The sequence below is a fragment of the Fusarium tjaetaba genome (genome assembly GCF_013396195.1).
Source record: "Fusarium tjaetaba strain NRRL 66243 chromosome Unknown NRRL66243_c0000154, whole genome shotgun sequence".
NCBI classification, from domain to species: domain Eukaryota; kingdom Fungi; phylum Ascomycota; class Sordariomycetes; order Hypocreales; family Nectriaceae; genus Fusarium; species Fusarium tjaetaba.
Genome location: NW_023501350.1, coordinates 110,618 through 135,628, shown reverse-complemented (window position 1 = coordinate 135,628; position 25,011 = coordinate 110,618). Strand labels below are relative to the sequence as shown.

General features: G+C 52.0%; 2 protein-coding genes across 2 annotated transcripts; both read right to left on the bottom strand.

Annotated features, from left to right (window-relative positions):
- Window positions 1–433: 433 nt before the first annotated feature.
- Window positions 434–1,159, bottom strand: FTJAE_7599 (uncharacterized protein; the record flags this gene model as incomplete). Its single annotated transcript, XM_037354331.1, has 1 exon — window positions 434–1,159. One exon carries the CDS (start codon window positions 1,157–1,159, stop codon window positions 434–436), a length of 726 nt encoding a protein of 241 aa, XP_037205319.1.
- An 863-nt stretch (window positions 1,160–2,022) lies between these two features.
- On the bottom strand, window positions 2,023–24,888 carry FTJAE_7598 (non-ribosomal peptide synthetase; the record flags this gene model as incomplete). Its single annotated transcript, XM_037354330.1, has 2 exons — window positions 2,023–16,360; window positions 16,424–24,888. 2 exons carry the CDS (start codon window positions 24,886–24,888, stop codon window positions 2,023–2,025), a joined length of 22,803 nt encoding a protein of 7,600 aa, XP_037205318.1.
- Window positions 24,889–25,011: the final 123 nt, after the last annotated feature.

Below are 25,011 nucleotides of genomic sequence, written 5' to 3'. Positions count from 1 at the left end.
TATCTTTCTCCTGCTTAGAGATAATAAAAGGCTGTCTGTGGCACAATGATGTAATGAAGAGAAGGGAGCAAAACGCGGGGAAGCAAAAAGTTCCCGCTTGCCTATGAGGCTAGCTAGGGTAGGTGGATATGTCGTCATAAATCTGTAATGTATTTATTTAAATACCTGTACAATAAACCCACCTTTTTTCAATAAATCGACAGGAGAATCGTCTATATCTTCAATAAAGTCTCATCAAGGTCCGCAACCGTTGATTTGCTCAACAAAGCTATAAACAGATATTGAAACTCAGAATTGCTAAGGATCATCACCAGAGAGTTTTGAGACAGTGCTGTGGACTTTGTGTAAAATGGATTGCACGTATTGCAATTATAATCTGAGGCGAGCAAATCAATCAAATCCCATGGAATATTACTCGCCGCTATAGACGTAACTAATATGCCACAAGAACAAAAGCGGCGGCGAGCAATACAATTGGCAAGTTATTCGCAGGTACAGCAAGCGAGCTCTTGGTCTTTGAATGAGAGGCCGACGTATCCACCACAGTACTGAGAGCCGAGGACTCGGTCGTGGTCGCGAAATCATCCGTGAAAGAATCCGACTCCGTCTCAGCTGCAGTCTCTTGTGCTGTTTCTGCTGCAGTCTCCGTTGCCTGTTCATCGCAATTGTCTCTCTTGGCTCTTCCACCGATGCAGCCGCCGCCCGCGTTATTGCATACAGCATCCCAGGGACAGTACCAATCACTGTCAACCCCGACGCAGAGCTTTGATGGGTGGATGCCGGCGGCAGTTGGGCACGCAGGAGACTGGAAGTAATAGATATTAATCCTTGTGCAGACAACGGGGACTCTTCGGATGTAGAATATCCGAATGCGAGATAGGAATCTTACCGAGTCAGTAACAGCTGCTCCACAGAGCGATTTATCCGAAAGGTCGCAGCATTGCTCATTAGATGTGCCGCTATTTACGCAAACGGCAGACAGTGGACAACAGCCTCCGGCGCAGCACATCGCCCCGCCGGAGCAGCAGCCAGGCTGATCGGGGCATTGAAGCTCCGTGCCAGCTATACCACCGCCGCAGTCTGATACCGGGTACGGAGACACAACTTGGGCAGACACGAGGCCGCAAGCTTGGATGAGGAGGAAGGTTAACGGCTTCATGGTAACGATTGTTAGCAGTTGTTGGTGTGCAGTGTAGATTTTGCTTGACTTTCTTGTTCTCTTGAAAGGTTTTAGCGAGGATAGGCATCCCATATAAGGCGCCTGCGCGAGACCTCGCGCGACGGCATCTCGGCATCAAAGAAGCAAGGTTGTCTCAGTAGTAAGCACATCTTTGTTTCCCTGGTTGCTACCATAGCGGCCCGACCGTGTGATCTTATTGGTATTTTTTAAAGCTGAAAAATGTGGCGCGCTTCGGCAAAAGGCCTGTGCAGCTATGAGACGGCATCTAAGCCTTGTGACTACACGCTGAGCTGGCTAACGAGAGCTTGTACTCGCTTATTTAAAGGCTATAGGCAATATTTAAGGCCTGGAATTATTAGCGTTTAACTTGGTGCATTTCAACCTCATAACCATTTGCGCCATCGTATGATGTTTTAGACTTAATTAGTCTAAAATTTAAAATTCATATCACAATCAGACGAGCCCTACCAGGGGCGACTATGATAGGCGTTGATGGTGACCGGGGTAGCTTGCAGTTTGAAAGTGGCCCTTTCTGGTGCCATCGGCTGGGACTCCTGGCTAATATTGTGATTCCTTCCTGCAGGCCAATTGCTCTGGTCTTCTATTGGTTTTCTTACTCCTTGCCTATCACGCTTGGTGACATGAACTACATCGCTGTAGTCTCAGTTATTATCATTGCTTTGATTAGCTTATCTTCCGGTTTGCGTATGCCCATGAAATATTCGCTCACTCAGTAATGGTTTAAATCAGGCGTTGTACATACAATGCATCTAGCACTAAACGACTCCAAAATACTTGAGATCAGTAGCACCCTGTCTCAATAACCTAAATATTCTATAACATTACACTAAGGCATAGGGGTCTTGCGAGAATACTGAAATCCTGTCGCAGAGACTTTCAAACATCTGTTCCGCCAATTCCTTGCTTATATCCCCATTCCCATTGTAAACCAAACAAATTTCAGTGCTGTCGACATCTTGAGGCGTCGTCACAACACTGAGATCAGCGCAGTCTTCCTGCGAACCCATCACGCCGACTTCATACGTGTTTCCCCCCATTGCGAAACTCTCTGTGCGCGGCATACTCTGATGCTGAACAACAGTAGAGAAACCATTGACTCCATCGTCATCCCAGTCGGTGCACTTGTCGATGATCTCTCTGAATCCCAGTGTCTCATACGGCATATTGTCCACTTGCTGGTCTTGGATGTATCGAAGGAGATCCAGAACGGCCCAAGAAGATTGGTGGCGGACACGTACGGGGACGATGTTGAGGCAGGGGCCGACAATACTTTGGATCCCAGGTATGTTGCTGGCATTCCGTCCGCTGATAACGTTGCCAAAGATCACGTCAGTCTTCCCTGTGACCTTTGCCAGTACTGTTGACCAGGCAGCCTTGATGACCGTTGAGGTTGTGATGTTGACCGACGCGAGTGAGGCCGTAGACACGGTCTTTCTCAAGACTAGGGTAGGGCTTGTTCTCAAGGATGTCCGCGGTCGTTGGATGACGTTGGTAGGAGCGGAACCCTTTAGAAGGGCTGACCAGTACGCGTAGCATCGTTCTTTGTTCATTCCCAAGACCGTCTGGATGTAGCTTGCGTACGAGGGTGTGAGATGGATAGGTTCTCCATCAAAAGAAGCCTTCAGACTTTGTAGGATCGTCGGGAAGCACACGCCATCATACTGCGCGTGAGATATTCTGACCGAGATTCGATGTCGTTCTGATGACTTCTGTCGCGCTACTGTGAAGCGCAGGGACGGTTCTTGAGGACGCGGAACTTCGTGCTGGTGGGCCACTTGAAGCTCGGAAGTGAATTGATCTATGCTCTCCACATCTTCAACAATGACCGTGGGTTGGACATGGCGGAGGATGACCTGCAAGTAACGGCCTTGATGGGAGACAAACACAGTGCGCAAGATATCGTAAGCGGCCACAACGTTTGTGATAGCTTCTTGTAGTAGCGCCATGTCAAGCGACCCTGAAAAGTCTAGATGGAAATAATTTAGCTGCCATCGTGATTTCAGAAGACTTCCGTGAATGACCTGGTCTTGAAAGTCGGTAGTTGGGAGAACGTCGATGATGCTGGCTCGAGAGACGCCGACAACAGGACAGACATAGCTTCGCACGAACTGCTCAGTATCATCTGCGTCAAGCATAGAGAGCGGCTTGTAAGGCTGGTCTTTGGTGATGTATTTCTCCTTCTTGGAGATCGACATCTCCACGTGACCATGGCTAGAAGACCTGTCACTATCCTTGTACGACTTGTCATTGAGACAATCTAACAAGGAACCGAACTCGGGATTCTTGAAGATATCAGCCACAGTGAGTGGCAAGTCCAAGTCTCTGGCATTGCCAACCATGGACATGGCGATGATCGAGTCACCGCCGGACTCGAAGAAATTGTCGGTGGGTGAGATTGCACAGCCTTCATACTCGAGACTGTCTCTCCATAGTGCGGATAGTTTGTTATGGATATTCTTTCTGTCGCGGGAGAATGAGTTGCACATGTTGGATGACATGGATGCTGCGTCGCCGACGTCAATCAAGGTCGAAGATGCACTGATTCCTGAGCTGTTTGCTTTGGGTTGGTGGTTCGTGTCGTCATGTTCGGAGTTGGAGCCGTCAGCATCGGACGATTGCGTGTAGGTGTTGCGAGCCACTGGTGAGCTCTGCAATAGTCGAAGATGGATGAGAGTGTTCCCGCTGTGATCGATGAAATCGTTGAGTAGAAGAGACATGTTTACGGCAAGGTCCTGGGCCTGTGAGTTTGAGAGTATGTTGGACCAGTAGCGGAAGACAATGCCTTCGTCGCCTCGAGTAGCATTGGCGTTGAGCGTGACAGCGTATTCACTTGGGTCATGGGCACCGACAGCTTCGTAATTGAGAGAGCCAGTCTCGGAGCCACTTGTTACACCGGCGTTCTGGATAGACACAGCAGTGTTGAAGAAGCCCCGCTTCGATTGACCCAAGGCATGGCTAACGCGAGCCAAAGAGAAGTGCTGGTGCGGCAGACTGGCCATGTAGTCATCTCGAGCGGCGGAGAAGAGTGTCTTGAGAAGCGTCTCGGGGGTGAACTGGAAGCGGAACACGAGCATGTTGATGAGAGGACCGACAATACCATCGACGCCATCGATAAGGGCATCGCGTCCAGAGGCAAGATAGCCAAAGCATACGTCCTGGCGATCCGTATAGACTCCAAGTAACAGGGCCCATGCCACCATAATGATGCTTGAGAATGTCACGCCGAGTTTGGAACCGAGTGATTGTAGCTCTACGAAACGGTCGAACTGGACAGCGACAGACTGTAGGCGGCGTTGAGCCATTAGGTCTGGGTTGAGTGTCGGGAAACCAGTGTGTTCTGATCCCGAAAGATAGACTTTCCAAAAGTCAAGGCTTGAAGCGGTGGATTGGTTGGAGATGTATTTGATGTACTCCTTGTACGAAGGAGCTCGTGTAGGAGGTAATTTGTTGCTGTAGGCGTTGGAGATGTCACGGAGGAGGATCGATGTCGAAGCGCCGTCGGTCACTGCATGGTTCAGTTCAAGCTTCATGAAAACCTTTCCTTGTGTCGTCTCGCAGATTGTGATCTGATACGGGAGCATGGGGCCATCGTGTCTCTTGTTGGCCTCACCGAGCGACCTAGAGTTCAGCTCGGCCATGACATCGATCTCCCGACACTTGATAGTGCTGATGCGAGACTCAAAGGGTCTCAAAACGACTTGATCGAATGAGCCACCTTCCCGCAGGCTATCAATAAAGATGGTTCGCAATGCTGGATGACGCTCAATGACTCTGTGACAAGCCTGGACGAGCTTCGCAGTGTCGATTGCCGAGCCATCGGGGAGAGTGAGTTGAAGAACAACATGAAATAGGTACTGGGATGGATCGAGGAGCTGGCTGAGCAATATACCAGTCTGCATAGGCGAGCATGGATACATATCCTCCACCATATCAAACGAGACATGAGCGTTGGGGAGATGTGTAGTCATGATCTCGTGCAGATCCGTGTAGCTGATGGGCAAGAGAGGAAAGTCGCTGAGTGTAGGAACAGAAGGTGTTTCGGCAAGTTTTCTCGTAGTGTTGATGAGGGTATTCTTGCAATTGGACACCCACTTCGCGATACCGTCTTGATAAAGCATGTGTCGGTTGTACATCAGTGTGAAACTGATTCCCTGGTCAATAATAGATATGGAAATCTCGAAGAGGGCTAGGCGAGCGGTCTCGGGCGCGACGTCAGCGATAGCCTGAGACTCTTGCTCCGTGAAAGGAAAGTCAACGGCGGAGAAGAGAGAATCGGTGGGGTTTGTTTGCTGAGTGCGACCAAGATAGTTCAGCATGATCTCCATTGATTCGTTATCGCCTGACTTGGTGCGGTAGCGATGCGCAAAATACGAGCGGCCATTGTCAGGAATGCTGCGCCGCACGTCTTTCACCCTACGGACATGATCGACTTCATTACCGTGATCGATACTTGATCGTGATACGTGAACAGGGCAGAGTGAGGTGAACCACCCGACGGTCTGTGAAGGATCAATGGCTGGATCCCAAGGTTCACGGCCATGACCCTCGTTGAAGAGTGTTGGCAGTTCCCGACTGTCGAAACTCTGTGCAAAAGATTTGAGAATCGCCGTGATGAATACATCGAGTGGTTCGGTCTTCAGAGCCCTGTGCGAGTTACCCAGTATGGAAGAGATGACATCAGGCTCTGTGATGACGAACGACCTTTTTGTCATGTCTCCGTAGACGTTGGCAGTCTTGGACATGCCCCAGAAGTCCAGGTTGGCAGGCTGTACAGCAAATGGTAGAAGTGTTGCACCTTCGTCGAGAGCATGGATGTGTTCGATCTGCAAAGCATTCCATCTGCGGAACGAGAGAGGCTTGGCGAGCGGCAAGTAGGTAGAGGCCAGAAATGTCTCTAGGTCGTGAATGATATTGATCCAGGAAACGATGTCGACGACGAGATGATGAGCTACAAGTGACAGGACTTGGGAGCCATTAGAGATAGTAAATAGGTCAACGACAAAAACAGGACCAGAAATGTCGATACTGCTCTGGCTGGCGGCAATTATCGGAACCATCTCAGGCTCTGAAGCGACCTCGTGGTGATGAAAGACAAACGACCCTTCGACACGCGAGACGATTTGCTGTATCCACTGCCCGTGAGAAGATTTGCTGAACCGTGCGCGAAGCATTGGGTGCCTTTCAACAAGAGCGTCAAGAGAATTTTGAAGGCTGGACACAACCGCAGGCTTACTAATGGATAGGAGCTGGCTTTGGTTAAAGCGATCCCCGCGGTCCTTATTGGCGCTGTTGTCGAAGAAGACGCGTTGGATCGGGGACAGCTCAAATGCCTGGTCGTCATCTTCCTCGTAATCGTCGAGCACCCGGTTCTCTTTGGCAGCAACGATAGTAGCCAACTCAAAAAGTCCCTTGGCGCTCATGATGTCGTGCATAGTCAATGAGATAGACTGGTCGTGACAGTGTGTAAGTATCTGAATCGCCATGATGGAGTCACCGCCCAGGGAAATGAGAGACCGGTTCATGGGCGTTTCTGTCTCTGGAATGTTGAGGACTGATGCCCAAATACGCCTGAGCTGCTGGCCAATCGGTGTAACTTCTGCGTCGACAGTATCTTGTCCATGGTCCATGCCGATGGTGACCCTACCAAAGTCCGTATGTGCATCCGCAAGCCAACTACTTGCACTCGCTCTGTCGATCTTCCCAGACAGCAAAAGGGGAATGCTTTGAACCGCGAGCCAGACCGAGGGAACCATGTAAGGTGGAAGTGTCTCGGCGAGATTGTGTTGCACCGCAAAGATCTGCGATCGGGCGATATCCATGGCGGAGTTGGGAATGGGGACAAAACCAGCCGTAGGAAGGGGTGATTCAGTAGGTACAAGATCTTGGAGAGAGGCAATAGCTACCAGATGTCCCTTGAAGCTACCAGATGTGGGTAAATTGACCAACACCTGGCGAATGCGTGAGTCAGACTCAAGACGAGCCTCAATCTCACCGAGTTCCATACGCTGACCGTGGAGCTTGACCTGGTGGTCCTTGCGTCCTAGATAGTCGAGGGATCCATCAGGACAATATCTCACCAAGTCGCCTGTCTTGTACAAACGCACAAACTCGCTCGTGAATAGGTCCATCCACGCTGGGCTCTCGATGAGCGACGCAGCCGTCTTGTCCCTGTCGTTCAAATACCCACGGGTTACAATGGGACCGCTGATGAGGAGTTCTCCTACACAGCCCACGGGGACAAGACTGTTGTGATCTCTCGGATCAACGACCCAAGTGTGACTCCCGTCCATGGCGCGGCCGATATTCGCGGGGTCCTTGGAAGCGGATACGGCGTTGTTGGCGACGGCATACATGGTGCACTCTGCTGGCCCGTAGCCGTTCATCAACTCGACCTTATCTCCCCACAGACTAATGGTTTCAGGTGTAAGTGCTTCGCCTCCACAGACCAATGTCTTTAGTGTAGTGAACTTGGAAGGGTCCTGGAGATTTGCGAGTGAGGGCGTTAGGAATGCCCAAGTGACACCAAGAGTGTTCATAGAGCCGGCAAGATCTGACATCCTCATCTCCTCGCTGGGTATACAGACACAGGCACCGCAAGTCAGAGGAGCAAATGTCTCTCCCATGGCAATGTCGAATGCATAGGATGCAAAATGGAGTACAGCTGAAGATGGAGTCATGTTCATGCTTTTCATGAAAGCCTTGGAGCTAGTAACGAAGGAGCCATGTTCAATGACAACGCCTTTCGGCTTTCCGGTACTGCCGGAGGTATAGATGACAAATGCGGCGTCTTCAGGAGCGACGGCTGGAAGATCATGGGTGGAAGTATCTTGAGAAGCCAGCTTGGCAGTAAATAGGTCAGCGTCGACTAAGACAACAGATTCGACAAGACCCCGAAAGCGCTCCTCATATTGCGGCGCGCATAATACAACACGGGCCTTGCAGTCGCGCGTGATCTCGGCGTGTCGAGCAGAAGGATGCGCAGGATCCACGGGAACGATGGCGCCGCCGGCGAGTATCACAGCGAGCATCGAGACTGTTGTCCAGAGGGATTTGTCCATACAGCACGGAACCAGTTCCTCGGCGCGTACACCCTTGTGCACGAGTACTCTTGCAAGGGCCGTGGCATGTTGGACAAGATCATTATAACTGAGTTGACCGTCCCAGGCGCGTATAGCAGTGTCGTTGCCCCTAGCTGCTACTGACTGCCAGAATAAGTCCGGAATACTTTCCACTGAGGACTCAAGGACTGTACTGTTCCATCCCCTGATCATCTCCACGTCGTCTTGGCTGTAGAGTCGAAGTTCTGATACCTTGAGGCTAGGTTCTCGAAGTGACAGATCCGTGAGCTGTCCAACCAGCGCCTCGAACTGCTGGGCGATTCGCTGCGCCTGCCAACTCGAGATGACCTTGTCATCGTGGTGAATCGTCAAGACGAGCTCGTGCGCCTCGATGGAGCATTCGACAACGAGTGGATACGTGAAGAAACTGTGTTGACCGCCGTCGTGTTGAACCGGGCTCAGCAAGTCATTCTTGCCTGTTTCTTGGTCGGATGACTGGATGACTAGCAGGTTCTGGAAGTTAGAGGCGACTGATATGGTATCACTCAGGCGTCTGATGCGTTGGAGGCCCGCGTGCTGATGGGGAATCACCTCAGTAGCCTGTTGATGAAGACTCTTCAGCAAATCACCAATGGTACTGTTGCGATCGATCTGAACTCGCGACGGCACCGTGGTCAATGTCGGTCCGAGGATGTCTTGAACATGATCGAGGGCGATGTCACGTCCAGACAGGGTCTCGCCGAAGACAACATCATCAGAGCCACTTTGAGATCCCAGTACAAGCGCCCATGCTGCCCGGATGATTGTTGGGATCGTGATGTCCATTCCGAGTCCACTGCTACTGAACTGAATCGTATGTGTCAGAGACTCATGGCGTGATTGCGCGGTTGGCGCTGAAGAGACTTTGGGGAAATGGGAAACTGAAGCGCTGTCTTGGAACCTAGCCTTCCAGAACTCATCAGCGGCTTCAGCGTCAGCTTCGGCAAGGTACTCGATGAAGTTGGCATATGCGACCACGTGTTCATGAGCAGTGTCTCCATGATAGAACTGGGAGACTAGCTTGAGTAGAGCCGACATGCTCCATGCATCATATAGCGCGTGATGAACAATCCATACAAAGTGGAAAGGTCCATCATCAGGCGCCTGAACAATGCTGTAACGGGCCAAGACTCCTCCATTGTGATCAGGTACCGGTCTAGACTTGGCTGTAGCGGACTGAAGGTCGTCATTATATTCCCACTCAATGTCATGAGGGGCAAGAACAGCTTGATATGACTTGAGCGACGTGTTCACGATACGTGTTCTCAAGATATCGACCCGGTCCACGGTCTTCTGCCAAGCGTGCTTGAAGCGATCCATACAGGTGTCCAAAGGAAGCTCGAAAACATAAGTAGCGACATATGCGCCTAGTTGTTGCAAAGTAGAGGCAACAAGACCATCTTGGAGAGGGCTACAAGGGTAGACATCCAGGATCTGGCTCTCGTACACACCGCATCGACCTGCAATCTCATGCAGGAGCGACGAAGGGTCTCCAATATCTGAAAGAAGCGAGAACGGCTCTACAATTGAGATAAGAGATTCTTCTGCGTGTTTGCATGACCTTGCCATGTCTGACAGGACAGGGTTGCTGAAGATGGCCATGACGGTGACGACAAGGCCTTCCGCTCTAGCCGCCGCAACGAGCTTCATGGCGTCGACTGAATCACCGCCGAGTCTGAAGAAGCTATCGTCTTTGCTGATCTGGTCGATAGGAATGTCCAAGACTGTGGCCCATGCTTTCTGTAGTTTGCGGTGCATCGCCGTGGTACGGAGGTTCTCGGTTCTCGGCTTTCCAGAGAGCTTGTAGGATGCCATCAGTTGAGGTGGTATAGACTTTGCAATGGACTTGAGTCTCTGGCGATCGAGTTTTCCGGCGAGCGTCAATGGTAGCTTGACAAGTGGGATATAGACGCCGGGTACCATGTACGATGGCAGAGCATTCCTGAGGGCTGACTTGAGGGACTGGGCAAGGTCGGTCGAAGAGCTCGACAAACTTGCGAGAAGTGGATCAAGGTCTTGGGTGGAAGAATCTTCGAAGTCATCGTCGCTGGTAAAGAAGACCGCAAGTGCCTTGCTTAACGTCTTGCTCTGCGGGATAACTATATCAACAGCGCTTTGAATGTAGTCCGGTAATTGAGCTTGGACGTAGTACTCGATCTCGCCGAGCTCAATACGTTGTCCATTGAGCTTGATCTGCGTGTCCTTGCGTGACACGTACTTGAGAGACCCATCCGAGTTGTACATGACCAGATCACCAGTCTTGTACAAACGACCGATGTCTTCACCCTCAAGTTTCATGCCTGTACGCCAAGACGGAGGTTCTATGAACGCCTCTTTCGTCTTTGACTTATTGCCAAGATAGCCTCTGGCCACGATGGGCCCCTCCACGAGTAGTTCGCCGATACCACCAATTGGCATAAGGCGATTGTGGTTTCGTGTATCGACGACCCAGCAACGACTGCCAACAGCGTGGCCGATAGTAGCTGGGTCACTGTTGATGATGTTCCCATCATGATCGACCTTTGTGCTTGTTGCAGCGATAACACTCGTTTCACTGGGACCGTAAGCGTTGGCGAGAGCGGCGTGGCCAGCCCATTTCGTAATGTGGTCTCTTGACATTGCCTCGCCGCCAGTAACGAGGACTTTGAGGGTAGAAAGACTGCCCGGCTTGAGTACATTCGCGACAGATGGTGTGAGCAAGGTCCAGTTCACGTTGAACTTGCTGATGACGCCTGACAAGTCGTTCATACGGTCTTGTTCGTTGGGGATACATATGCAACCGCCTACTAACAAGGTTGAAAGGATCTCCATGACGCTAGCATCGAATGTGTGAGATGCAAACTGCAGCACGCGAGAGGAAGACGTCATCATGATAGCCTTGGCGTGAGCGGTGCCTCCGGTGGTGAAGGATGCATGCTCGATTATCGTACCCTTAGGAACACCTGTCGTTCCTGAGGTGAAAATGATGTAGGCAGCGTTGTCAGGCTGAACAGTGTTGTCGGGCGCGTTTGGCAATACGGAGGGCAGCAACGACATGGTCTCTTTGCCGAGAGGAATGGCGGGAAGATCCAGGCTGTCGAACTTGGTCTTCAAGGACGTGGAGCAGATGATGAGCTTGGCGCCGACATTGCTTACCAGGAACTTGATACGATCTGGTGGATGGGTAGGGTCAAGAGGAACAAATGCGCCACCGGCTTTGAGGACTGCCATCATTGCAACGACGGTCCATGCTGACTTTTCGAAGCATAGTGGGACGTACGTCTCTGGCCCGACGCCTAGAAAGACGAGGTACTGAGCGAACTGCGAAGCAGCTGCATTGAGCTCAGAGTAGGTAAAGGTGGCATCCCATGCGTCGATGGCTGGAGTATGGTCTGGTAGTTGTTGACAGTTGTCCTCAAAGACGTGGTGCACACATTTGTTGAAGACCTCAGGCTCAGCGTTGTTCCAAGACATCAACTGCTGTCTACCCTGGTCACTGAGAATGTTCAGTTGACCTAACGGAATTGCCGTATCGCATGTCGCAATCGAGGAAAGGATTTGGTCAAATGTTGAAGCAATGTTGACGGCCTGCGCGTCTGAGACTCTGTCTTGCCAGTAACATAACTGCAGCTCAACATTCGAGTTCCAGACTTCGACGTTGACAGTCATGTCGTACTCGCTAGGGTCCTGTGCATCTTTCACGTCGAATGAAATGGCACCAGTTGCCATATCCTTGGAGACTGATCTGCGCTGGAACGAATAGGCTGTGTTGAAGAGAGACTCGTTGGTGCCCACGGCATGCTGGAAGTAGGCAAGCGAAACATTCTTGTGGTTCATGGCCGTGGCGAGATCGTCCTGCATGGTTCGCAGGGCGGTATTGAGGGTGGTGGATGGATCGAGGCGGACGCGACAGACGAGCATATTGATGAATACGCCGATCGCGTCGTCCATACCACTGACGGGTATATCTCTGTCAGCAACGAGATAACCGAAGCAGACATCTTCAAGGCCTGTGTATGCTTGGAGGACGAGTGCCCACGCCAGCTGTAGGAGGTTGGAGAGGGTGATGCCTCTTTCGGTGCAGAGCGCTTGAAGCTCAGCGGTATGCTTGATGCCTTGGGTAAGGGTTCGAAGAGTCCTAGGCGCTGTATTGCCGTCTGTCAGAAGAGGTAGGCAACAAGGCTCAGCCCCATCCAGATACGCCTTCCAGTAATTGGCGTCCTGAGAGCCTCCACTTCGCTGCAAGAAGGAGACGTATTCCCTGTAAACGTTGAGGTTGGCAGCACTCAAGGTGCCCGCGTACGCCTGGCCAAGATCGCGGAACAGAATCGGCATAGATGTTCCGTCAGAGATAGCATGGCTCATCTCAAGCACGCACAGCACTGTAGGATCTGCGGTGTCGAAGATTGTGAGACGGTGAGGCGGCTGATTCGTCGGAAGGCCGAGTGGTGAATGGGAGCTGAGCCTGAGGTCTACATCTGTGGAGGGACACTGGATGACGCAAATGTTAGCGTCGTGATTCCTTAGAACGACTTGGCTAACAGCGCCCTCCTGTAGTGCGGTGTCCACAAACGCAGTCCGAAGAGTGGAATGACGACGGACTACACGCTTCCATGCTTCTGAGAGTCTCTGTACGTTGATCGTATCGCCTGGTCGTGTGGATGCTACCGAGAATGTGATGGAGTAAGAGTAGTAACCAGGATCCTTGATCTGGGACAATAGGATGCCCTGCTGCACCGAGGAGCATGGATATACTGCTTCAACTTTATCAGGAGAGATCCCCAACTCGGTGAGGGCCTGTGTAACTTGAGACTCCTTCTTGAAGGCCAGTGGAAGGAGAGATAGATCCGGGGATGGCTCTCGTGTAACTTGAGATAGCATCTGAGCTGCTCGGTGTATATATTCCCCACAACTCTCTATCCATCTTCTGATAGAGGGCTGATGTTCCATGCGGCGGTTGAAGGAAAAGTCAAAGATCAGGCCTTGGTTGTTGAAAGAAGCAGAAATCTCGATCAGCGCCAAACGTGGGACGTCGGCTCCAATGTCGGACTGCGAGCTCAAAGAGTTTAGCATGTTTCCATCAACGGATTTGAACACAGAATCATCTGTTCCAAAGTCGCGTGTCTGGCCAAGGAAGTTGAACGCAATTTCCACCGGGAACTCGATCGGAGACCTTGAGCCAGACAACATGCTATGAGCAAAGTAAGGTCGACCGTTACCGGGAAGCTTTCTCCGAAAGTCCCGTACCCAATGCACAACATCAAGGATGTCGTGTTCAGCGGGAATGGCCTCGAGGAGAAAGACAGGACAGAGAGTGGTGAACCATCCAACGGTACGTGATAAGTCCAGAGTGTCATCGGGAGGTTCTCTCCCATGGCCCTCGTTGAATATGGGGGGTATCGAAGAACGATCTGGGAAGGTTCGGCGGAAGGATGCCAGAAGTGATGCGAGCAAGACATCTACGACATCATGGCTACTACCTGAGACTAAGTTTGATGTGGCACTGGGTATTGTCATCGTCTCTGTGACAGCGTCACCATGGAGATTCGGCACGTCTTCCATTCCCCAATATCGGCAGTCTGATGCAGGTACTGGGATATCGTGGAATACACGCTCCCATGAAGCCTTTTGGGCTTCGTCGCGTTGTTTCGATATCCACGACTGGAAGGGGACTGACTTGGAAGGGCTGTAGGTAGATGGTGACAAAAGTCCTTCGAGATCCTGTAGGATGATGTTCCAAGACACGACGTCGACAACCAGGTGATGAGCCACGAATGTGATGATTTGGTCGCCAGTTGCCTGCATCTCAAACATGTCGACAGCAAGCATCGGCCCATCATGAATGTTTAGGGTAGTCTGACTCTCGGCTACCAACTCCAAGAGCCGCTTCTCATCAACGATGCCGTGTGAACGGAAGGCGTATGAGCTAGTGACATCGCTGGTAATCCGCTGGGTCCATTTGCCCCGCACTCGCGAAAAGCGAGCACGCATCAAGCTATGCATCTCGACGATACAGCGTAGAGCATCCGACAATTCCCACGAGGTGATGGTGCAGGTCGTAGCCAGAGTCATGCTCTGGTTGAAGTGGTGAGAACCGAGACCGATATTCTCAAAGTAAACCTTCTGGATGGGTGAGAGTTCAAAAGGTTTCTCCAGCTTCTCTTCGTCGTACAGGACTTCCATGACGTTGGTGACCGCTGAAGCAAGGTCGATGATGGACTTGGCCCGCATGATCTGACTGACAGACACAGCCATGTTCGAAGAGCGACAAATAGCCATGAGCTTCATGGCCGATATAGAATCACCACCAAGATGGATAAACGACTGCTTGAATGGAACCTTGTCGGCCTGGAGGTTCAGGGCCTTGGCCCAAGCAGCCCTAAGCTTGATCTCCACCTCTGATGGCTCTCTATCTAGCGCAGACGCCTCTTCCTGCGCATCAAGAACAAGATGGTATTGTTCAAGAGTCATGTCCTCGACCCATCGCACGGTGCGCCTGCGGTCAACCTTGCCGGAGGGGAGGAGGGGAATATGATTCACAACGACCCATAGAGATGGGATCATGTAGGATGTCAGATGCCTTGAAAGACCCGCACGAATATCCACCAAGAGGGATTGAGGGTACTTGAGTATGATGCGCATCTCATCATCTGCTTTGGTGGGCTCAAGAGAGTGGGCGGATAGAATGGCTACTAAGCGGGCTTTGAAGGGGCCAGAGCCTGGTACTGCGGCTAGGCATGACTCGACAGCTGGGTCCGCGCTCAAATGATGCTCAATCTCGGACAGCTCAATCCTCTGACCATTGACTTTGACTTGATCGTCCTTGCGCCCGTGGAACTCAATCCCATCATCGGTAAGTTTGACCAAGTCTCCTGTCTTGTAGAACCTGCGCTCTACGCCAGAAGCAGCCGTGGGGAACTTCTGACACCACTTGGGGTTGATGATGAAGGACTCTGCAGTTCTCTCGGGATCATTCAGATACCCTTGAGCGAGGATGGGGCCTTCTATCACGAGCTCGCCCACAGCGCCGATGGGCATCAGTCTGTCGTGGTTGGTGGCATCAGTGACCCAGCAGAGACCGCCGACAGCATGTCCGATATTCGAGGGAGAGGAATCCAGTGTAACAGTCGGGTTGACAGCAGCCACAACAGCAGTCTCACTAGGTCCATACGCGTTCATGAGACGAACTGACGGCGCCCACGAAGAGATATGAGCAGAAGACATGGCCTCACCCCCGAGCACCAGTATCTCAAGACCAGGGACAAGCCAGGGCTGAAGCAGCTGGGCCACCGAAGGCGTCAACAGAGCCCAGTTGACGTTCATTCTGTTGATAGCACCCGCAAGATCGTGGAGACGCTCGTCACTACTCGGCACACAAACAGTCCCGCCGTGGATAAGTGTGGTGAGGATCTCCATAATACTGGCGTCAAAGGTATAGGAAGCAAACTGCAAGACGCGTGACGACTCTGTCATACCCATGGCACGACCGTGTGCATACGCGCCGGTGCAGAATGCAGAGTGGTCGACAATGGTTCCCTTGGGCTTCCCGGTTGTGCCGGAGGTGAAGATGATGTATGCTGGGCTGTTGGCGGATAATGATAGAGGAAAGTGGCTGGTTGCGTCGTCTTGACTGTAAGTACTACCATCTGCCAGAGCTTTCGAGACAGAGATGGCCATCGATCCGAGGTTCGTCAAACGCTCGAGGTGTTGATCAGATGAAAGAACAACTGTGGCCCCAGTATCAGCAAGAATGCCCTTGATACGAGCATCAGGGTGCGCCGGGTCAAGAGGCACAAAGGCAGCACCCGATTTGAGAATGGCCAGGATAGAAATAACGACCAAAGACGACTTTTCCATGCAGAACGGAACGATAGAGTTGACTGAAACGCCATTTGCCACCAAGACACCAGCAAGACGTGTCGACTGAGACTCCAAGTCATCATATGTGAGGCTCTGGTCCCACGACACGACAGCGAGCTTATCTCGTGGTTGAGCCACTATCTGAGCCCCGATAGCCTCATGTATGAGTCGACCTGAGGGCGACGGAATGGTACTGTTCATATCGCGCAGCGTCTGTAGGTCACTGCAGCTCAACAGAGGTACATCCCCAATCTTGTCATCCAACAGATGAGACGACGACACTGACTCTAGCATCAGCGCAAAATGATCCATTATGCGCTGCATCTGAACCTCAGGTATAACGTTAGGATCAAAATGCACGACAGTCTCGAGCTCGCCATCAGCAAAGTGGCACGATAGCATGAGCGGATATGACGAGTAGAAGTTTGTGCCAGCCATCTCGTTTGACTGCTCGCACCAAAAGGCATCCGTCGACTCTCGAGGTCCATAGTTGATAGCGAGGAGGTTCTGAGCGCCACAAGCAAGCGCCGTATCAGCGTTGATGTCCCTGATGCACTGGATCCCAGCGAATTGGTGCCTCCTCACAGCCGCTGAGTGATCCTGCACAGATACGAGAAGTTCAGCGACGGTTTGTGAGGAGTCGATCACGACGCGCGTTGGTACAGTCGCCAAAGTAATACCAGCCATGTCCTCGATCCCGACAACAGGCGCATCGCGTCCCGTCATGGTCTCCCAGAAGACAACGTCGTTGGCTCCAGAGTAGGTAGACACCGCCATCGCCCAGGCTGTGCGGATCCTAGTCGCAGCGGTGATCTCTGAACCTGACGGGTTTCCCAACGCTGCTTTGTGAACTAGCAGACCTGTTGCGGAGGATTGGTAATCGGCGTTGGGAAGACGTGGGAAGTGCTGAGTGGATATGTCGGAGAGATGGGACTTCCAGAAGTTGATGTCCTGATCCCGGTCGAGGTTTGTGAGGTACTTGACGAAGTCGGAGTAGTCGGGGCCTTTGAGTTGTGCTGGACTCAGGTCGTCGTGGTAGCATCGCTTGACCTTGTCGAGGATGAGAGGAAGACACCAGCCATCATAGATCGCATGATGGATAGTCCACACAAAGTGTCTGCCAGTAGAACCATCTTCGACAATACCGTAGTTAGTCAATCTCGCACCATTATACAGTGGAAGTTGGCGTCGAATTGTGTCGGCGTCGGAGAGGCTGGCAAAGGTCGACCACTGAGGTGCTTCACCGGCGACAACAACCTGCACAAACCCACCGTCTTCTGTATGAACGATCCTTGTTCGCAGCATTGGCTCAGCTTCGACCACGATGCTCCAGGCCTCCTGGAACCTGCCGATGTCGATGTCGGCTGGCATTCGATAGACGAGTTGCGCCACGTAAGCGCCAGGCTCCTTGGTCGACAGAGCCATGAGACCCTCTTGTAATGCGGAACAAGGGTAGATGTCCAGAACATCACCGAAATCGATACGGGCAGAGTCAGCAACGGTCTGCCGCAACGTATCGACCGAACAGTCGCCAGACAACAACGAGAATGGTTGGTATATCGTGGTAGGGGCTTTCGATAACGGAACCGCGGACTCTGCCATATCCAGTAGTGATGGCTTCTGGAACACTCCTGCGACTGTCAAGTCGATGTTGGAACATCGAGCCAGCGTCACTAGTTGCATGGCCCCGATAGAGTCGCCTCCAAGTTTGAAGAAGTGATCCTGGACTCCGATAGACGCCACGTTGATATCGAGTAGTTGAGCCCACATAGCAGCCAATTGCTTCTCAACCTCGCTGAACGGTGCTCTACCGCTCTTGAGAGCAAGTTTGTAAGACTTCATCTTAGTAGTTGGCACCGACTCTCCTAGAACCCTGAGGCTGCGCCGGTTCAGCTTGCCTGACGAAGTAAGAGGCATCTTGGAGATGGGTAGCCAAGCAGATGGGACCATATACGCGGGAACTACATTGAACAGCATAATCTCGAGCTCTTTTGCAAGAGATCGCAAAGTGTCGTCCATGTCGAGTACCATGCTCTCATCCCTTGTTTCTCGGAGGGAAACATCGCCATTAGCACAGATGAAGCAAGCGAGCAACTTCCTCCCCTGTGGCGCGACAAGTTCCACTGCAGATTCCCAGCCCTTGGGGAGATTCTCCTCGATGTGATGTTCAATCTCTCCGAGTTCGATGCGCTGGCCGTTGAGCTTGACCTGGGTATCCTTCCTGCCCAAGTATGTAAGGGTGCCGTCGGAGTTGTAGCGTACAAGATCACCGGTTTTGTAGAGCTTGCGATCCGGCCCAGCGTTCTCAGTCATTCCGTCAATACAGGCGGGCGGAGGAACAAAAGACTCTGCCATCTTGTCTGGGAGGTTCAGGTAACCTCTAGATACGATAGGGCCATCGATGAGAAGCTCGCCAACGCAACCAATCGGGACAAGGAGGTTATGATCGGCTGCATCGACTACCCAAGCAACGCTACCAATTGCACGGCCGATGTTGTTGGCCTTCCCTGGCTGAGCGATCTCTCCAGAGAAGGTCGAGTTGACGGAGCATTCTGACGGCCCATAGCAGCATCGCAGAGACACAAAGTCGCGCCATATGCCAACGCACTTGGCAGTCACGGCTTCACCTCCAAGAGCCAGAGTCTTCAAGGTCGGGACCTCCGAAGGCTTGAGGAAGCAGGCCACTGTGGGCGTTATATCAACCATCGTAACGCTGTACCGATTAATCGCTCCGCCTAGATCATTTAGCCTCTCATGCTCTGAGGGTACACACACGCAGCCTCCCAGACTGATGGTGCTGAAGATCTCGGCAAGACTGTTGTCAAATGTGTACGAAGCGAACTGCAAGACCCTTGAGTCTGGGCTGTAGCCTAGCTTAGGGCCTGAGTAGATAGCGTTGCTGGCGATGCCTCTGTGCTCGAGGACTACACCCTTGGGGCGCCCTGTGCTACCGGATGTGTAGATAACGAAGCAGGCGTTGTGAGGTGTGACTTGAGGAAGAGATGGTTCAAGTGGCGTGGAAATGTTTTGCAGTAAGTGCGCGTCCACAGCCACTGTTGTCTTGACGATGAAGCTGAGCTTGGACACCAATGAAGGCGATACAAGGGCTATAGTAGCACCTGTATCCTCGGCACGAAGGCGATGCGCAGCTTCAGGATGTGCTGGATCCAGAGGTACGCAGACACCGCCAGCTTTGAGAATGGCCAGCATGGAAACTATAGCAAAGGCAGATTTCTCAAAGCAGACCATCACAAACGTCTCTAGGCTGACGCCTAAAGAAGCAATGTGATAGGCAAGCTTGTCTGATGCGGCATCAAGCTCGGCGTACGTAAAGTCCATATCCCAAGAGACAATCGCAGGGTTGTCAGGACGTAGGACGGCTTGCTGTTTGAACAAATCATGGATGCAACTTTCAATCGCATCAGGAATTCGCTCATTCCATCGACTGATCTGGTTGCGATGCTGAGACCCCAAATGGTCGAGCTGAGCGACAGGTTGGTCGCAGTGATGCAGAATGTTACTCAGCGCCTTTGTAAAAGTGCTCGCAACATTGGCAGCTTGTCCATTAGACAGAGTATCTGACCAATACATCAGGTCAATCGCCATGTCGTGCTCGCCTGCTTCAATGTTGACCGACACATTGTACTCATCTGGGTCATAAGTAGGACAGCATTCCTCAAACACAAGGTCCGTCAGTGGCGGTGGCGGTAGCTTTCTGTACGACAAGGCTGTGTTGAAGAGAACAGCGTCGGAGAGCTGGAGCGCATGATGGACTTGAGCTAAGGGCGTGTGACGGTACTCTAGACTGTCGAGATAGTCCCTCTGCACTGAGGTCATGATGTCTCCGAGGTTGGTCGTGCTGTCAACGTTGACACGGCATGTGACCATGTTGATAATGGGACCGATGGTATCTGCGATACCTTCTATGGGAAGATCACGAGCTGACGTCAGATAGCCAAAGCAGACTTGGTCAGAGCCAGTGTATAAGCGTAACGTGACTGCCCAGGCAGCATAAATGGCGTTGACAATAGTGACTCCCTGTCGCTCACAAAGACTCTGAAGTTCAGCTAGCTCGTCAAATTTCACCCTCAAGTGTCGCAGCTCCTTGACATCTGCAATTTCCCCATCATCCAGAACAGGGAAGAGGCAGGGCTCAACACCAGCTAGATAGGACTTCCAATAGTCGATACCAGGTTGGACCGGCTGGCTTTGAAGAGCTTTGATGTAATCGCGATACAGCGGGCCTGTCTCAGCCTTGAGGGTGCCTTGATATGCCAGTGCGAAATCGCGAAAGAGGAGTGACAATGAAGTTCCATCCATGATGACATGACTGATGTCCAACCTGCAAAAGACCTTGCCGCTTTTCGCAACACAAACGTGGAAGTGGTGTAGAAGCCGTGATGCGTTGTCGCCATGGTTCGTAGGTACTTTCAGCGCCGCAATCGCATCCTCATCTGTGCCGCTCTCAGAAACAGTGAATGGAACTTCGACTTCCTTGAGCACCACTTGGTCGTAGATAGAATCCTCCAACGTCACGCTCTCCAAGAAGATAGTCCTAAGAATAGCATGGTACTGCACCATGCGCTTCCATGCAGCAATGAGCTTCTCGACATCCACTGCCTCTCCGCTCTTGCTCTTGACCTCGTGAAGTGTGTAGGCTGCGTAAGCGGCGTTCTCTCTGGTGGTGCTGACCAAAAGCCCTGACTGCATCGGAGAGCAAGGATATGCGTCTTGAACAAGACTAATGTCTGTGATGCCAGCCTCGGTGAGTTTCTCTTCTGTAAATACCCTCAGCCGATCATACGTCAGAGACAAGAGCGGAAAGTCGCTCAGAGTAGGCTCAGGTGCCATCGAAGCCAGAGATGTAATGACTTCGCCGAGACTCTGTTCACAGCAAGAAATCCACTCGCGGATCTGAGGTTGGTGTTTCATATTCTGGTTGAACCCGAATGAGAAACGGAGAGATCCCTTGACTATGACTGCTGACACCTCGAATAGGGAGATACAAGCTGTCAAAGGCCCGACGTCTGCACCTTGACTGGCCTCCCTGATCTCACCAGCGATATTGCTCTCAGGAGTGAAAAGCGCACCCTCACGCTCCAGTTGCTGGTACTGGCCAAGGTAATTAAACGTGATTTCCAAAGGCCAGTGGCGTGAAAAGGCTTCGTTACCCGCCTTTGTCAACCACCGACTTGCAAAGTAGGGCCGGCCGTTATAGGGGACTTTGCGTCTTGCGTCTTTGATCATCTTGACTGTATCGATAAGACTAGTCTGCGAGTCTGACCCAGCGAAGACGGGGTAAATGGTAGTGAACCATCCGACCACGTTGGACAGGTCGATTGAGGTGTCCCAGACTTCTCTGCCATGACCTTCTGCAAATATGGCTGGAATTGAACGGTTGGTGAATACCTGGCCAAAGGAGTAGGCCATCGCTGCCATAAGAACGTCTGGGATCTCTGTTCGTAGGGCGTCATGACATTTGGATACAAGAACAGATGTTTGCTGAGGCCCAACCTCAAAGCCTTGACGAACCATCTGCCCATAGACGCTGGGAGTGTCTCTCATACCCCAGTACTCAGCGTCTCCATCAGGGATGCCCTGAATCGGCAGAACTTGGTCTGGTGTCTGCGCCTCAGCATGCTCGGACTGCATCTTACACCAGACCTGAAACGGAAGTGGACTAACTGCATCGTGCACGGCTTCGGGTCGGAGTAATATCTCCTCGAGCTCTTGGAGGATGATTCTCCAGGATACAAGGTCGATGACAAGGTGATGCGCCACGACGAACAGCAGCTGCTCTTCTGCTCCTCGGTCGATCAAGTCAGCGGCGACAAGTGGACCGTGGACAGGATCTAGGCACGTCTGGCTGTCGACAAGTGAGTCATCGACGTCCTCTTGTGAAGTCAGCTCCAAGGCACGCAGTCGATACGAGGACGTAATTCCATCGGTGATGCGTTGCTGCCACTCCCCACTAGCATCCTGCTGGAACCTCGCCCGAAGCATCGAGTGCCTGAGAATAAGAGCCTCCATCGCCGTTCGTAGATCTGCCTCACGGATACGCTGACTAGTCCGAAGGAGAAAGCTCTGGTTGTAGTGACCCTGGTCATAGTTCGGCCTCGCGAAATATAACTTCTGTATAGGCGAGAGGTCAAACGGCTCATCTACCATCTCATGTCGAAGCGCAGGTCTTTCGATATCCTTGACCTGAAGTGCCAGTGCCCTGATGGACTTGCAGTTGATGATGGGTGAGACTGCAAGGCCAAGACCACGTTTCTTGCACTCGCTCATGACTTGCATCGCGGAGATGGAGTCACCGCCGACGCTGAGGAAGGATTGTGCGAGGCCGAGCTGTTCTGCTTTGAGGTTCAAGACGTAAGTCCAGATCTTGTGTAGTTCTAGCTCGATCTTGCTTTCGCACTTGAGATCCCCAGAGTGTTGTATGGCTGCTGTCACAGGATTGAGTTGTCTATACAGAGCCTCGCTCATGTTGTCGATCCATTTTGCAGTTTGTTTCCGATCGAGTTTCCCAGATTGGAGACGAGGAATGAACTCGACTGCAATCCACATAGAGGGTATCATGTATGAGGGTAGCCTCTTACCAAGAAGCTCCTTTGTCTCTGCGATCGTGTCCTGCACGTTACTCTCAAGATCGCCATCAATAAGCTTGTACGGCTGGCCATCAGGCACGAGGTCCTGGCTCATGGCATCGCAGAGCTGCACGATGGCAAGAAGTCTACCATCGCAATAGCCCTCTCTGGGTAAGACGACCATGCCGTGCTTGATACTGGCACTGGCATTGATGTGATGCTCTATCTCTCCGAGTTCGATACGCTGCCCGTGAAATTTGATCTGCGCATCTTTGCGACCGGCGATGTGAAAGGTCCCATCGTGGTTGTACTTGACGAGATCGCCCGTCTTGTACATTCGTCTGGGGCCACTCCGCGACGGCGGGGTTCTTGCCCATGATGGGTCTTCAATAAAGGCTTCGCTCGTCTTCTCAGGCTCCTTGTAGTACTCGCGTGCGAGAGTATGGCCCTCGATGACGAGCTCGCCCACTGCACCAACAGGCATCAGGCGATTGTGATTATCCCGATCCACAACCCAGCAGTGTATGCCGACCTGATGGCCAATGTTCAGAGGATTAGTCCCTTGTACCATGCCCCGATGAACGTGCGAAACAACAGACGTCTCAGCGGGGCCGTAGCAATTGATGAGGTTGATGTGCGACCACGAACGGATGACAGCCTGTGTCATGGCCTCTCCACCAGTAACGAGCGTCTTCAAAGTAGGGACATTGGCAGGGTTAATGAACTTGACGAAAGTCGGGGTCAACAGCGCCCAGTTTGCTCGAAGCTGTGTGATGGCCTCTTCAACAGCGTTGAGTCGATCGTCTTCACTGGGTATACAGACACATCCACCCAAGATCATACAGGTCAAGATTTCAGTGATGCTCACGTCAAAGGTAGACGCAGCGAATTGGAATGATCGCGTGTTGGAGTCCATCATCATTGCAGGTCCGTGGGCGAGTGCACTTGACATGAGAGCTCCGTGCTCGATGAGGGCGCCTTTGGGCTCGCCCGTTGTGCCACTCGTGAATATCATGTAGGCTCCGTTTCGCCACGATCCACAGTCAATCTCATCGATCTGATAGGGTAGTTGGCTGAACAGCTGCTCGTCGACAGGGATTAACTCTGGCGCTACGCTTTCAAGCATGCGCTGATGCTGAGGGGAGCACAAGATCGTCTTGGCTTCTACTTTCTGCGCGAGAGATTGTAGACGAAGAAGTGGCTGTGATGGGTCGAGGGGAACAAAGATACCACCTGCTTTGAGGATTGCCAGCATGGAAACGATAACCCATTTAGACTTGTCGAAGCAGATGGGCACAAGGACTTCAGGTCCAACCCCAGAGGTTTGCAGACGAGAGGCAAGGCGATCTGCCAGGGACAAGACTTGTTGGTAGGAAAAGCTTCCATCCCAAGCGCAAACGGCTTCTGCTTCAGGTCTCAATGCTCCTTGCATTGAGATAGCTTGGTGGATGCACTTGTGCACATCTCTCAGAGTGTTGCTATTCCAGGCCAGGACTTGTCGCTCATTCCTCTCACTGAAGCAGTCGATCTCTGATACGAGATTGTCAGGTCGGTTGGTGATTTCTCTGAAGGTTTTGTCAAAGGTGCTGCTGATGTTCTCCGCTTGATCGCGGCTCATGAAGGAGGGGTCCCATGTCAAGACAGTGTCGAGCGTTACAGGATCTATCGTCATGCGGATCTTGCACCACGAAGGAAAGTCTCCGACGTCCTTGCTTTTCTCTGGTCCGAAGCTCTGAATTGACAAAATAGTGTTGAATAGCTCTTTAGCCTTGCTGTCGCCCACTGCAACCAGCGATGAAAAGCTGCCGGTGAGAATTTCATCGACACGCTGATTGGCAGGCAACCGAATATGCACTGCTTGTCTCATGCGCTCTGCGTGACCCGACGCTGCGGTAACGCTGTGCTGACAGTCAAAGCCAAAGCACACATTATCCAGCCCGGTGAAGCAGCCAAGAAGGATCGCCCATGCCGCCCAGAGAGCAGTGCACGTGTCGCTCACATCTCCTGGCGGTGCAACGTGATCGATCTTGCTGGCATATTCCAGGGACTTGGACTGTGTCACCTCAGATAGATCGAACTGCGGGAACATGGCAGGCTCCAGATCCGGCATTGACTGATCTGCGGTCCTGACACAGCCGCAAGAGGTAGTGGGTGGCATTGCCATGGTTCTAGGTTTTGAAATTGATTTGAGTAGAATTCTCTGTTGGGCTGTGTATCACAGAAACGTTTAGTTCATCAAACGAATAGGATTTGATGTTTCTGCGTCACGACAGCAATGCAATATTAC